General features: G+C 43.6%; 2 protein-coding genes across 7 annotated transcripts in view; both read right to left on the reverse strand.

The window, feature by feature from the left end:
* Positions 1-9,389: 9,389 nt before the first annotated feature.
* Positions 9,390-12,988, reverse strand: part of LOC127534684 (zinc finger protein 239-like) — a 214,726-nt gene continuing 211,127 nt past the window's right edge. For 2 of the 5 annotated variants that reach the window (XR_007942939.1, XR_007942942.1), the window contains exon 3: positions 9,390-10,297. The gene's annotated coding sequence lies outside the window, so the exon portion shown is untranslated. The other 3 variants (XR_007942941.1, XR_007942944.1, XR_007942943.1) reach the window with 2 other exon arrangements.
* Positions 10,579-12,988, reverse strand: part of LOC110946270 (zinc finger protein OZF-like) — a 97,280-nt gene continuing 94,870 nt past the window's right edge. For both annotated transcript variants that reach the window (XM_051950536.1, XM_051950535.1), the window contains exon 2: positions 10,579-12,055. In XM_051950536.1, the coding sequence (XP_051806496.1) occupies positions 10,653-12,055 (1,403 nt within the window). In that variant the 3' untranslated portion in view covers positions 10,579-10,652. The remainder of the gene's footprint in view (positions 12,056-12,988) is intronic.

Below are 12,988 nucleotides of genomic sequence, written 5' to 3' on the forward strand. Positions count from 1 at the left end.
TCGGCGGCCATAGCTGAAAAATCCGTCCCGAGGAGCACAGGGCAAACAAGCACGCGTGAAAGACAGTCCACAACCGAATTGGACTTCCCCGCGACATGACGTATGTCAGTAGTGAACTCAGAAATGGCCGCTAGGTGACGCTGCTGACGTGCCGACCAGGGTTCCGTCACTTTAGCCATGGCAAACGTCAGCGGCTTATGGTCCACATAAGCCGTAAAAGAGCGACCCTCCAGCAGAAAGTGAAAATGCCGAGTAGCCAAAAACAGGGCCAACAACTCACGGTCCAAAACACTGTATTTACGTTCGCAGTCCCGTAACTTGCGGCTAAAAAATGCGAGAGGCTGCCACGCACCTGCTACCCGTTGCTCCACAACAGCCCCCACCGCTAAATCAGAAGCATCAGTCGTGAGGGCGATCGGAGCATTAGGGTCAGGATGAGCTAGGAGAGCTGCATTAGCTAAAGCAGACTTAGCCCCCTCAAAAGCAACAATCCGGTCCGGAGTCCAGATGACAGCGTCAGCAGCTTTCTTGGAATGCAAGGCATCATAAAGTGGCTGCAGGAGATGGGCGGCACGGGGAATGAACCTATTGTAGAAGTTCACCATGCCCAAAAACTCCTGTAGGGACTTGACCACCACGGGGCGGGGGAAATCCGCCACAGCCTGAACCTTAGCCGGCAACGGAACAGCACCACCTGCCGAAATGCGATGACCCAAAAAATCGATCACGGGCAACCCAAACTGGCATTTGGTTGGGTTGACAATCAGGCCGTGGGCATCCAAGCGTTGGAAAACCTCTTTGAGGTGTGTGTGGTGCTCCTCTAGGGATGAGCTGGCCACCAAAATGTCGTCCAGATAGACGAACACAAACTCTAAGCCACGCAACACCGAGTCCATCAACCTTTGAAAAGTCTGCGCTGCACCTTTAAGGCCAAAAGGCATACGGAGGAACTCGAAAAGCCCGAACGGGGTGATCACCGCTGTCTTTGGCACATCCTCCGCGCATACCGGGACCTGATGATAACCGCGCACCAGGTCCACCTTAGAGAAAACAGAGGCACCGGACAACCGAACAGAGAAATCCTGTATGTGAGGAATAGGGTAACGGTCTGGTGTTGTCACATTGTTCAAACGGCGGAAGTCACCGCACGGACGCCAAGAGCCGTCTACTTTAGGCACCATGTGGAGGGGCGATGCCCAGGGGCTGTTAGAGCGTCTCACAATCCCCAGCCTCTCCATGGTTGCAAACTCCTCCTCAGCGCAAGCTAGTTTTCCCGCGTCAAGACGCCGTGCGCGCGCAAAAACCGGCGGACCACTAGTGGGGATAAAATGTTCCACACCATGTTTAGCGACCGTGGAGGAAAAGGCAGGAGTGGTCAAAGACGGAAATTCGGCTAGGAGACACTGAAAAATATCTCCAGACACCGAAAAACTCGCGTGCATCCGCGGCCCCCCTCCCCCTGCCTCACATGGAACAGTGGAAAAAGTTACAGCGTCGATAAGCCTGCGGTTAGCAACATCAATTAACAAACCATGGGCACACAAAAAATCAGCACCGATTATCGGAACAGTCACAGAGGCAACTACAAAGTCCCACTTGAACTCACGTCCGTGGAAACAAACAGTTGTCCGTTTCGTGCCAAAAGTCTCAATCGGTGAGCCGTTAGCTGCGCTTAGCAAAGGTCTGCCTCCACGGTCCGAACTCCCTGGACCGGTGGAGTGCACCAAACTCTTCTGAGAGCCAGAGTCAACCAGAAAACGCTGTCCCGACAGAGAGTCTTTAATATACAGCAGCTCACCTCGTTCATCAGCGCCCACAGTAGCCACTGCGTTTCCCGACACCTCAAACGCACATGGGGGTACACAGCGCTTTGCTTTGTAGCCAAACCTCCGGTGGTAGAAACACAGGGGGCTCTCACGGCGACGAGTCCTCGCGCCGACTGCAGACACCACCGCCGGGTCCTCCACCGTCCTCTGCTGGGCCTCCACCGCCGTACTCTGCACCGCGAAACGTCTGGTAGCCAACAGGATCCGGTCTCCGTCTCTCCGTCTCCCAAACCAGGCAGGCTGAGGATTTTATCTGCTCTCTCGGCCGAGGAGAGACAGTATCTCCGCAGCAGGAGCTCCTTCAGAGCCGCGTACATCCCGCTCTGAGGGGGGTTACGGAGCAGTGACATAACCCTGCGAGTGGACTGCTGGTCCAGGGCCGCGACCACCAGATAGTACCTGGAGACATCTGCGTCCACACCCCGTAGATGGAAAAGCGCTTCGATGTGTTGGAACCACGAAGCCGGGTCGCTGTGCCCGAACTCTGGAAGCTTAATGGCGGCCGGGGCAGCGGAGAACGAAGCCGGCTGTGGGAGCTGGAGAGACGAGGAGGCCGAATCCGCGGCCGCAGTCGAAGACGAAACACTCCCTTCTGCCGGGTCAGTCATGCTCAAATCGGGGTCACCAATGTGGCAAAGAAGAGGGAGACACGAGCTAGTTGCTGGTGAGTCAACTTTATTCTTCTCGAGCCACACACAGAATGCCGCGAAAACAATGTCAGCAACAAAACTATGGGGTCTCAGGCACGCCCCCTAAACCACCAAGTCCAATGGGTGAGAGAACCTCTCTAAGCTGTACACTACAATATAATCTTAACTAAAACCCTTGCCATACTTAGCATTTAAAATCAAATACATACCTGGCAAAAGACATGAATAAGATTCATGTGCTATGTGGTAATGGACAGACAACACAGCTCCGCTCCTAAACAAAGATTAAACACAGTGAACGTGTGGAAACGATCAGCATAACTAGTTAGCAGCGCCTCCAATACAACACAGCGGCTAACAACACATGGCTAACAGCACATTTCGGTGATTTCACTCGGTCAATACGACCGAAGACGCAACAGGAAGACACTTAAACATAGTCACAAATGTGACAAAACTACTTGTGTCCCTCCCTTTATACTTATATCACAGCGAAATCATTGTTATTACACTCAAAATGCTTTGAGACAAGGAGCTGTGTTCTGTACATACCACCATGGAGACCGTCAGCAGCAAAAGGGAGGAGCTGACGCTCTCCGGTCATTACACCTGCACTTACTCACCACAAGAGGGTGCTAAAGTACAACTAAAAGGAGCCTTACACAGAAAACGAGGGAAAAACATGAAATGATTTCCTCAGGAAACTGAAACAATTAAATAATAACAACAATATTAACTTGCTATAAAGATGAATTTTGACGAACTTCAATAATATTAATTCTGTTACAAAGGCAGTTAACTGGTGTATTGTGGTGCTCCTTTCCTCTCTCCCACTCAACTCCCAGCCTTTGATAGGCATCCCCCTAATCAGCCCCTCAGGCCTACCGATATAAGTGTTAACCGAAAAAATCAAAAAAGAAATTCACAAAAATATATCTTTAATTTGAACTGTAATGAACATCGAAACTAAACATCTTTTTCCCAAAACCAAAAATTGACATCCTCATCAAGAAGGGTATTCATTTTATCGCCTGAAGCGACTACTTCTTAACTGCTCCTCACCTACTCCTGTTTCTTCCTGGAACCTTTAAAAGGATGTTCCAAGGCATGGGGACTCTTTTGACTGGAACGCCTGCAGGGACAAAAGAGAGGTGAGTTATGTCAAACTTTTCAATTCTTACATTCTGAAAACAATGCCACATACCCAATTCAAGAGTCATTCAGTTATAAATTCAGTCCAATCACTTAATCATGGCACTAAAACTGTTATTTTCAATCCTGTAGGCCTCCCCAGGGCCTACACCCAATGCTGTGAGGAGATGCCACCAAACTGCACATGGCAGCCCCAACACCACACCCATTAAATCCATCAGTCATTGTGTGTTCTTGTATCTTTGTCCCAGAATGTGAACTCCATATAAGCAGTTAAGCTGACCTTTATCACATTGATGAATTACAGATAAGTTGAAATAGAATAAAAAGATTTACACTAAAGAGTTTTTGAGAAGGTCGAGTTCCTTGATGCAGCCACATGGTCAATAAACTGTTTGCCTTCCTCAGCTACACCAGATGCTGTGGCAGCTGGTTCTTAAACCTTCCTCCTTGAGCTCCATTTTCAACTTCCTCAGCCAGGTGGAGTTAGACTCTCTGTGCTCCTCGAGGGGGGTAAACACACCTACACACGTGGACAAAATTGTTGGTACCCCTCAGTTAAAGAAGGAAAAACCCACAATTCTCACTGAAATCACTTGAAACTCACAAAAGTAACAATAAATAAAAATTTATTGAAAATTAAATAATCAAAATCAGCCATCACTTTTGAATTGTTGATTAACATAATTATTTAAAAAAACAAACTAATGAAATAGGGCTGGACAAAAATGATGGTACCCATAACTTAATATTTTGTTGCACAACCTTTTGAGGCAATCACTGCAATTAAACGATTTCTGTATTTGTCAATGAGCGTTCTGCAGCTGTCAACAGGTATTTTGGCCCACTCCTCATGAGCAAACAGCTCCAGTTGTCTCAGGTTTGATGGGTGTCTTCTCCAAATGGCATGTTTCTGCTCCTTCCACATATGTTCAATGGGATTCAGATCTGGGCTCATAGAAGGCCACTTTAGAATAGTCCAACGCTTTTCTCTCAGCCATTCTTGGGTGTTTTTGGCTGTGTGTTTTGGATCGTTGTCCTGTTGGAAGACCCATGACCTGCGACTGAGACCAAGCTTTCTGACACTAGGCAGCACATTTCTCTCCAGAATGCCTTGATAGTCTTCAGATTTCATCGTACCTTGCACACTTTCAAGACACCCTGTGCCAGATGCAGCAAAGCAGCCCCAAAACATTACTGAGCCTCCTCCATGTTTCACCGTAGGGACAGTGTTCTTTTCTTCGTATGCTTGGTTTTTGAGTCTATGAACATAGAGTTGATGTGCCTTACCAAAAAGCTCCAGTTTGGTCTCATCTGTCCAAAGGACATTCTCCCAGAAGCTTTGTGGCTTGTCAACATGCATTTTTGCAAATTCCAGTCTCGCTTTTTATGAGTTTTTTTCAGCAGTGGTGTCCTCCTTGGTCGTCTCCCATGAAGTCCACTTTGGCTCAAACGACGACGAATGGTGCGATCTGACACTGATGTACCTTGGCCTTGGAGTTCACCTTTAATTTCTTTGGAGGTTGCTCTGGGCTCTTTGGATACAATTCGAACGATCCGTCTCTTCAATTTGTCATCAATTTTCCTCTTGCGGCCACGTCCAGGGAGGTTGGCTACTGTCCCGTGGGTCTTGAACTTCTGAATAATGTGAGCCACTGTTGTCACAGGAACTTCAAGCTGTTTAGAGATGGTCTTATAGCCTTTACCTTTAAGATGTTTGTCTATAATTTTTTTTCGGATGTCCTGGGACAATTCTCTCCTTCGCTTTCTGTTGTCCATGTTCAGTGTGGTACACACCTTTTCACCAAACAGCAGGGTGACTACTTGTCTCCCTTTAAATAGGCAGACTGACTGATTATGAGTTTGGAAACACCTGTGATGTCAATTAAATGACACACCTGAGTTAATCATGTCACTCTGGTCAAATAGTTTTCAATCTTTTATAGAGGTACCATCATTTTTGTCCAGGCCTGTTTCATTAGTTTGTTTTTTAAATAATTATGTTAATCAACAATTCAAAAGTAACGGCTGTTTTTGATTATTTAATTTTCAATAAATTTTTATTTATTGTTACTTTTGTGAGTTTCAAGTGATTTCAGTGAGAATTGTGGGTTTTTCCTTCTTTAACTGAGGGGTACCAACAATTTTGTCCACGTGTGTATAGCCATTCATTCTCCCATCAACACACATGCACTCTCTCTTCTATTCACATCCACATACTGATAACAAAAGGGAATGTATGAAATCAACATGAAGCTCAATTTGGTTCCTACACCAACTTTATTGTCATTACACAGTCCAAGTATAAAGACAAATGCAGCTGAGTACGTATCTGTAAGTGCAAAAGAAGCAGTAAAAATGCTTCATGAGCAGTTTGGGTGTCTACAATGTAATACGGTATAAACAATACTAAGTGGTGTGATCACATTAAGTATATAAATGGAATAAACTGTAGAAGACAATATAAAATATATAAATGAACAATATGAGATATATGCAGTTATTCTGTATCTTTCTAGTTTTGTCTTTGTAGCCTTGCTGTTGTTCAGAATTAGTTTTTATATTTTCTGGTTTTAGATGAATACTCACAACTGTGATGAGAGACAGACGGATAAAGATGAAGAGGGCGGAAGACAAAGGTAACCTTCAGGTGTGCTCTCCAGTTTGTTGGCCAAATATCCCATCATGGCTGTTCTTTTACCCAGATGTTGATCCAACCATCCTGAAGAACCACAAGTCAAACAAGTCAGAATTCATGAATAACATCATCAAGTGACGACGAGTCATTTTTGTGTGTGAGAGTGTGTGTGTGTTTTTGTGTTTGTGCACGTGTGTCTCGTGCATGTCGGCCCTTGACTGTGGTATTGGCTGTATTATTTACCCGTTACCATGGCAACGTCCCAAATTTGACACAAATTCTGACACACATGCAGGTCAAAAACGTCAGTTTTGATCGCACCCTTCTCCAAATGAGCTGAAACTTGGTGGACACCATCTACACAAGTAGACAATTAAAAGTTATCCAAATCGTAAAATTTCATTTCACGGTTTCCGCGTGGCAACGGCGCAAAGTTGATGTCAAATTTTGCCATTTTTTTGTGAGTGATAAATGGCTGTCATTTGTACGTAACAACTCCGATCTGAACCAAATTTTAAACACTTATTGACCCTTCCTAGCTGGACACATTGACAGTGAAATTTTGACAAATTGTAACCATGTTGTAATTTTAAAGGTGTTGCCTTGGCAATGGCTGAAGTTCCCCATGTTATTCTAATGTGCCCAAGTGAAAAATCTCCCATTATATTAAATTTACCTGTTACCATGGAAACGTCTCAAATTTGACACATAAATTCTGACACACATGCAGGTGAAAAACGTCAATGGTATCCATGCAGTATTTTGGACGGTGTTGCTGTGGCGATGGCCAACATGTCACATATTGTCATAATGCAGCAATGAATGAGCATGACTCCTGTTTGCTGCTGTTTGCACATTTGTAAATATTTTGATGAAATTTTGATGTACACTCGCCAGAAAAAAACGGGGCTGGTCAGGTCGGCAGCCGGCGAGGGCCTTTTGACGCCACTTCCAGCTTTAATTATTTCTTCTTCTTCTTCTGCTCTTTAAACTGGAATTTGATCTCATAAACATTTTCAAAACCTCAGAAAATTTTGCACAAAATTCAGTTCTGGCAAAAAAATTTTTTTAATATGCGTTTCAAAATTGGGACTTAAAAATTGCCTCTATAGCGCCACCTACAAAAATCAAAATGCATTGCGTCAATGGGAGGGGGTCCGACATTAACGTTGTCGTACAGCCACCAACTTCGGTACACACATGCGTCTTGTCGGGATAAACAAAAATATTATTATGACCCCTCCCTCAGACACACAGGAAGGCAGCTATTTGGGATTGAATTTTCTAAAATGCTGAGTCAGTGTTTTCGAGGACGTCATACGAAATGTTCGTTTGATCGCGCTCTTCTCCAAATGAGCTGAAATTTGGTGGACACCATCTGCACAAGTAGACAAAAGTTATCCAAATCGTAAAATTTCATTTTTCCGTTTCCGCGTGGCAACGCCGCAAAGTTGATGTCAAATTTTGCCATTTTTTGTGAATGTTTCATATTATCCCAATGCAGATTTGACCAAACTGTGAGCTATGAATGCTATTTAAATCAAATAAACACTTATTAAACACACTCAGGCCTAAAGACTTTTGAGACAAAGTTTTAAATTAGAAGGGGCGGGACAGGTCGGCGGCCGGCGAGGGCCTATTGACGCCGCTTGCGGCTTTAATTGATTTTCTAATTTGAATCCTCCTTTTACTCCACACAGACGGAGCAGCGACTTCCAATCGCTGGGCCGTTTACAATCGTCGTTAACAAGCTATCGTTAACGTCGTTACCATTATCAAGCTATTGTTAACGTCGTTACCATTGCGCGGGAGTATCAGCGACAATAAAGTGTTCAAATTTGACATGAAATGGGCGGAAATCCGCGGATCCGCAGTAAATTCCCATCCCTGAAAAAAGCGGAATTCCGCGAATTCGTGAAAAAATCACATCCCTGTTTTGTTCCAAAGAGAAGAATCTCTGTTTTGTCACTGTTTAGTTTTAGGAGGTTTGAAGTGAACCAGGATTTTATGTCAGACAAGCAGTTGGTGAGGGAGGAAGGAGGGAGTGTAGAGTTGGATTTACTGGATAAGCAGAACTGGGTGTCATCTACATAACAATGAAAATTAATGTTATATTTACAGAAGAGGAGAATGGGAAGGAGGTAGATGATGAAAAGAAGGGGCCCCAGGACAGAGCACTGGGGAACATCTGAGGAGACGGAGGAGGGCTGGGAACAGAAGGACTTGAGTTGGATGGACTGAGTGTGGCCTGAGAGACATGAGTGAAATCAACCAAGTGGGGTTACAGTGATGCCAATGCTGGACAGTCTGTTGAGGGGGATGGAGTGAGAGATTATGTCAAAAGCCGCACTCAGATCAAGGAGAATGAGAATGGTGAGTAACCCACAATCAGCTGCTAGGATGAGATCTTGAGTGATTTTTATGAGAGCAATTTCTATACTATGGCGGGGGTGGAAGCCAGACTGAAATAGCTCATACAGGCTTTTGTGAGTTAGATGGACATGGAGCTGAAAAGCAAGTTGGGTTTGATGGGTTTTGTGTGTATAATACCGTCGGCTCTTAGCCTGAATCATTAAGTTAGAGTGCTACTGATTGATATCACAAAAACTAAAACTTTCTTGTGCAGGTGCCACATCAATCATCCACAACAAATCTCAAGTTTTACCAATTTCAAACAAATGAAACATTTCTGAAAACATCATTTACTAACGGGGAATGTGTTTAGAGGCTAGAAAGGTGCTACAGATGAGAACGCCACCAGTTCTCTCTTTGCTTAAGCCATGAGGGCAGTTTTCAGGTTTCAGTACCCAGCAGGTCAGAGATCAGATTTTTTTTTTCAGTCATCCAGGAGTAACAAGAAGGACTGTAAAACAAATACTGTGTGCTGCACGTGTGACAAATACAGTTGCATTCTGTCCTCCATGTGTTAATTAGAGCTTAATATGTCCGTAATGTTTTTCTTTGAATCTATTATTTTTCTATTCTTATGATTGATGTAGGTTATGCAGCTTGTCAGTGGGAGCAATGATTCAAGAGATGAGAGAATTCTAGTATTTTGAAGTTTTACATTCCATTGTACAGTATACAGTACACTGTTGTTTCCCTTCAAAAATGCATTTCAAGTTGATTTCTGCACATTTCTGGTACTTTATTAGGCTTTAGAAGTATTATCTCTTGCAAAACAAGAAATGTTAACAACTATGCAGTACCTTTAGCAGCAATAATAGTGATAATAAACCTCTACTTAAAGAAAGAAAACGGTTACAGAATGAACAATGGTATAAAAATGAATAGTGTCCACTTATTAAATACAGTCTTTCTACTTTCTCTGAGGAAGCAAAAACAGAGGCATTCACAAAGTGTGTGATGAATGCAGGTTGTTTCTTCATGTAAAACACATTTTTGGTTAAAAATTCCATTAAGCTGATCTATTTTAGAGGCTCAGTGGAGGCAGTTCATTTTTGACCCTGAGGACAGGAGGAGTGTTCAGGACGTTAAGACAATACAAGGGTTCAATGTGCTGTATGACGACACAATGAGATCCTACTAACAAATCACACAGATGACCTATATGGTGACAATAGAAGAAATAAATAGCATAAGACCTTTATCCAACCAGCAGGAACTGCAGCACAGCTTCACCTGTTTTTAACTTTTCTGGTTTTGAATTTTGCAGGAGCGTATCAGCTACTACTAGTAAAACCACTTGGCTGTTGGTTGAAAACATAATAATGTTGGTTATGTCTTTGATATCTGACTCAGAGATATTCTTGCTGGGGCTCTTCAATGTTACATTCATTATTAAACAACCTGTAAATGTTCATCTGTTTGAAAACATTCAAAACATTTCATGAAGCAGTCATGGAGCTGTACATGTTTTATTACAACTTTATTTCACATCCAGATCTCCTCTGCAGCATTGACACACTCTGTTGTGTCCTACTGTCACAATGTCTCAGTATCTCGTCGCCTCCTTTTACTTGAAAGACAGCAGAACTCAAGCTGAGTGGATTCCAGCAGTATGTTCACACCTGAACAGCCATGTTCTCTCAGCAGGACGTGAAAATGTTCCAAACAGCTTCACAATATCTCCAATCACTGCTCTGCTGATGAAGGATGTCATGATAGCAGAAATGTAGCAGTCTGTACCAATACCATATCCATCCAGACATTAAGTTTGGTTCTTCTGCCTGCTCCACCACCAACACAGTCCAGACTCCATCTGGTCTAATCATCAAGGATTGCTTACATACTTCCTCACAATTGTTGTTGAAGCACAGACTAAAGGTGCTTTAAATCTAAAACATCTACTTTTAACCTGTACCAATTCTTCCATGTTGTTTGAAGCTTAGTTCTGACATTATGTTTTCCACAGATGTTTCAGGATCACGACTTCTCAGCTGTGTGGATTCTCATGTGGGCTTTTAATCGATAACTACGGCTGAAGCTTTTTCCACAGGTTCCACAGGAATATGGCTTCTCACCTGTGTGACATCTCATGTGGGCAGTCAAATAGGACTGTTGACTGAAGCTTTTACCACAGGTTCCACAAGAATATGGCTTTCCCATTTTGTGAACGTTCATGTGCGTATAATGTGCTGATGAACCAGAAAATCTTTTTCCACAAGTGCTACAAACATACGGCTTCTCACCTGTGTGACATCTCATGTGGGCAGTCAAATAGTCCCGTCGACTAAAGCTTTTTCCACAGGTTCCACAGGAATATGGCTTCTCACCGGTGTGATATCTCATGTGGGCAGTCAAATAGGACCGTTGACTGAAACTTTTCCCACAGGTTCCACAAGCATATGGCTTCTCACCTGTGTGATATCTCATGTGGACAGTCAAAGAGGTCTGATGACTGAAGCTTTTTCCACAGGTTTCACAAGAATATGGCTTCTCACCTGTGTGACATCTCATGTCGGCAGTCAAATAAGACTGTTGACTGAAGCTTTTTCCCCAGGTTCCACAGGAATATGGCTTCTCACCTGTGTGAAGTCTCATGTGGGCAGTCAAACAGGGCCGATGTCGAAAGCTTTTTCCACAGGTTCCACAAGAAAACGGCTTCTCACCTGTGTGAATTCTCATGTGGTCAGTCAAAGATGTCCGTCGACTGAAGCTTTTCCCACAGGTTCCACAAGAATACGGCTTCTCACCTGTGTGGGTTCTGTGATGTCTGACTAAATCTGATTTATACCTAAAAGCTTTTCCGCAGACCTCGCATGTTGCAGATTTTCTTGCCTTGTCATTATCACACTGTCTCGCTGACGTTGGAGCATTGTCTACATCATTACTGTGACTGCTGTTACTCTGATGTCTTGGTTTCTCCTCGATACATCTAGTTGATTCTGAGTCTACATCCTTGCATCCTTCCTGATCTGGGCTCTCAGCTACACAAGAGACGTCAAACAGGAGCTGATCACTGTTTGGTTTTGGTTCACTGTGGTCACTTTCCTCATCAGCAGGAGTCACCTCAAAGGTATCAGTCTCCTGTTTCAATCCAATTAACTCTTCCTCCTGACTGGAGATGAGTTCATCCTGTTCCACTTTAATTTGTGGTAACCCTGGGTTTAATTGGTCCACACTGGTACACAATTCTTCCTGTTCCATTTTAATTTGAGAAAACTCTGGGTTTGATTGGTCCTGACTGGTGCAGAGTTCCTCCTGCTGATCTTTAATCCGTAGAGGTTCTGGGTCCTCATGGTCCACCATGGAGTTTCTCTCCTGGTCATGGGGCTGATGGTCAACAACAGTCTTCTCATTCTCACAGACATACGACTGTGGGAGCTCTGGAGGGACAAAGAGACAAAAGATAATGGTTACTACTGTGATGATGAGAGAACACACATCTGTCACTTTGTCCAGGACTGGCTGTCTCCAACAAAATCAGCTCAAGAGTCGAATGTTTGATGCAAAAAGAATATGATGGTTTATAATAGAAGTCTTAGAGCCATGAAACAGCAGCAGGAATGATTCAAGCATCTCCAAATTACTGGACATTTCTATGAACACGTTGTTCCACAGTGGATACAGGATCACAAAGATTCTAATGGTAAAACACCACTGGGTACTTTTCCACACACCACACAGACAGGTTTGATGGGGATCCAGTAAAATCTGTCTGAAAAAAAGCTGCTGTCCTCTTCAGCCTTCAAACCTGTCAGAACATTTGGATTTAAATGTTATTCTTATTTTACTGCTGGTTACTGTTAGGGATGGGTATCGTTAGGTTTTTCATGAATCCGATTCCGCTTATCGATTCCGGTGCCAAACGATTCCTTAATACGATAATCGTATTAAGAATCGTATTAATGTCAGTGTGGAGTAGTTCAGATAAACACTTCCAGCACCTCTGAACAGGAAACTTTGGTTCTTGCTTCCAGGGTCAATCAACAAAATGATCACGATTTTAAAACTCCACAAACATCAACTAACAGACACCATTAGGGCTGCACGATATATCAAAAAGTATCGTTTTTGCAATAATGGTAAGTGCGATATCCATATCGCAAAGTTGCGTGATAATTTTATGATTATTTAGATGTATAAATCATGCTTTTTACATGCATAGACATTTACTTGTGACCAATTGAGCACGACCTTAAACCCCCTCCCCCCACCCCGAATAGCACTCTTGCTACCAGCGCCACAACACAACATGGCAGGACACGAGAAAGATGACTGTAACGAACAAATTGTGCCTAAAAAACAGCACACCTCCG

This window comes from Acanthochromis polyacanthus, chromosome 7, assembly GCF_021347895.1.
Source record: "Acanthochromis polyacanthus isolate Apoly-LR-REF ecotype Palm Island chromosome 7, KAUST_Apoly_ChrSc, whole genome shotgun sequence".
Lineage (NCBI taxonomy): Eukaryota > Metazoa > Chordata > Actinopteri > Pomacentridae > Acanthochromis > Acanthochromis polyacanthus.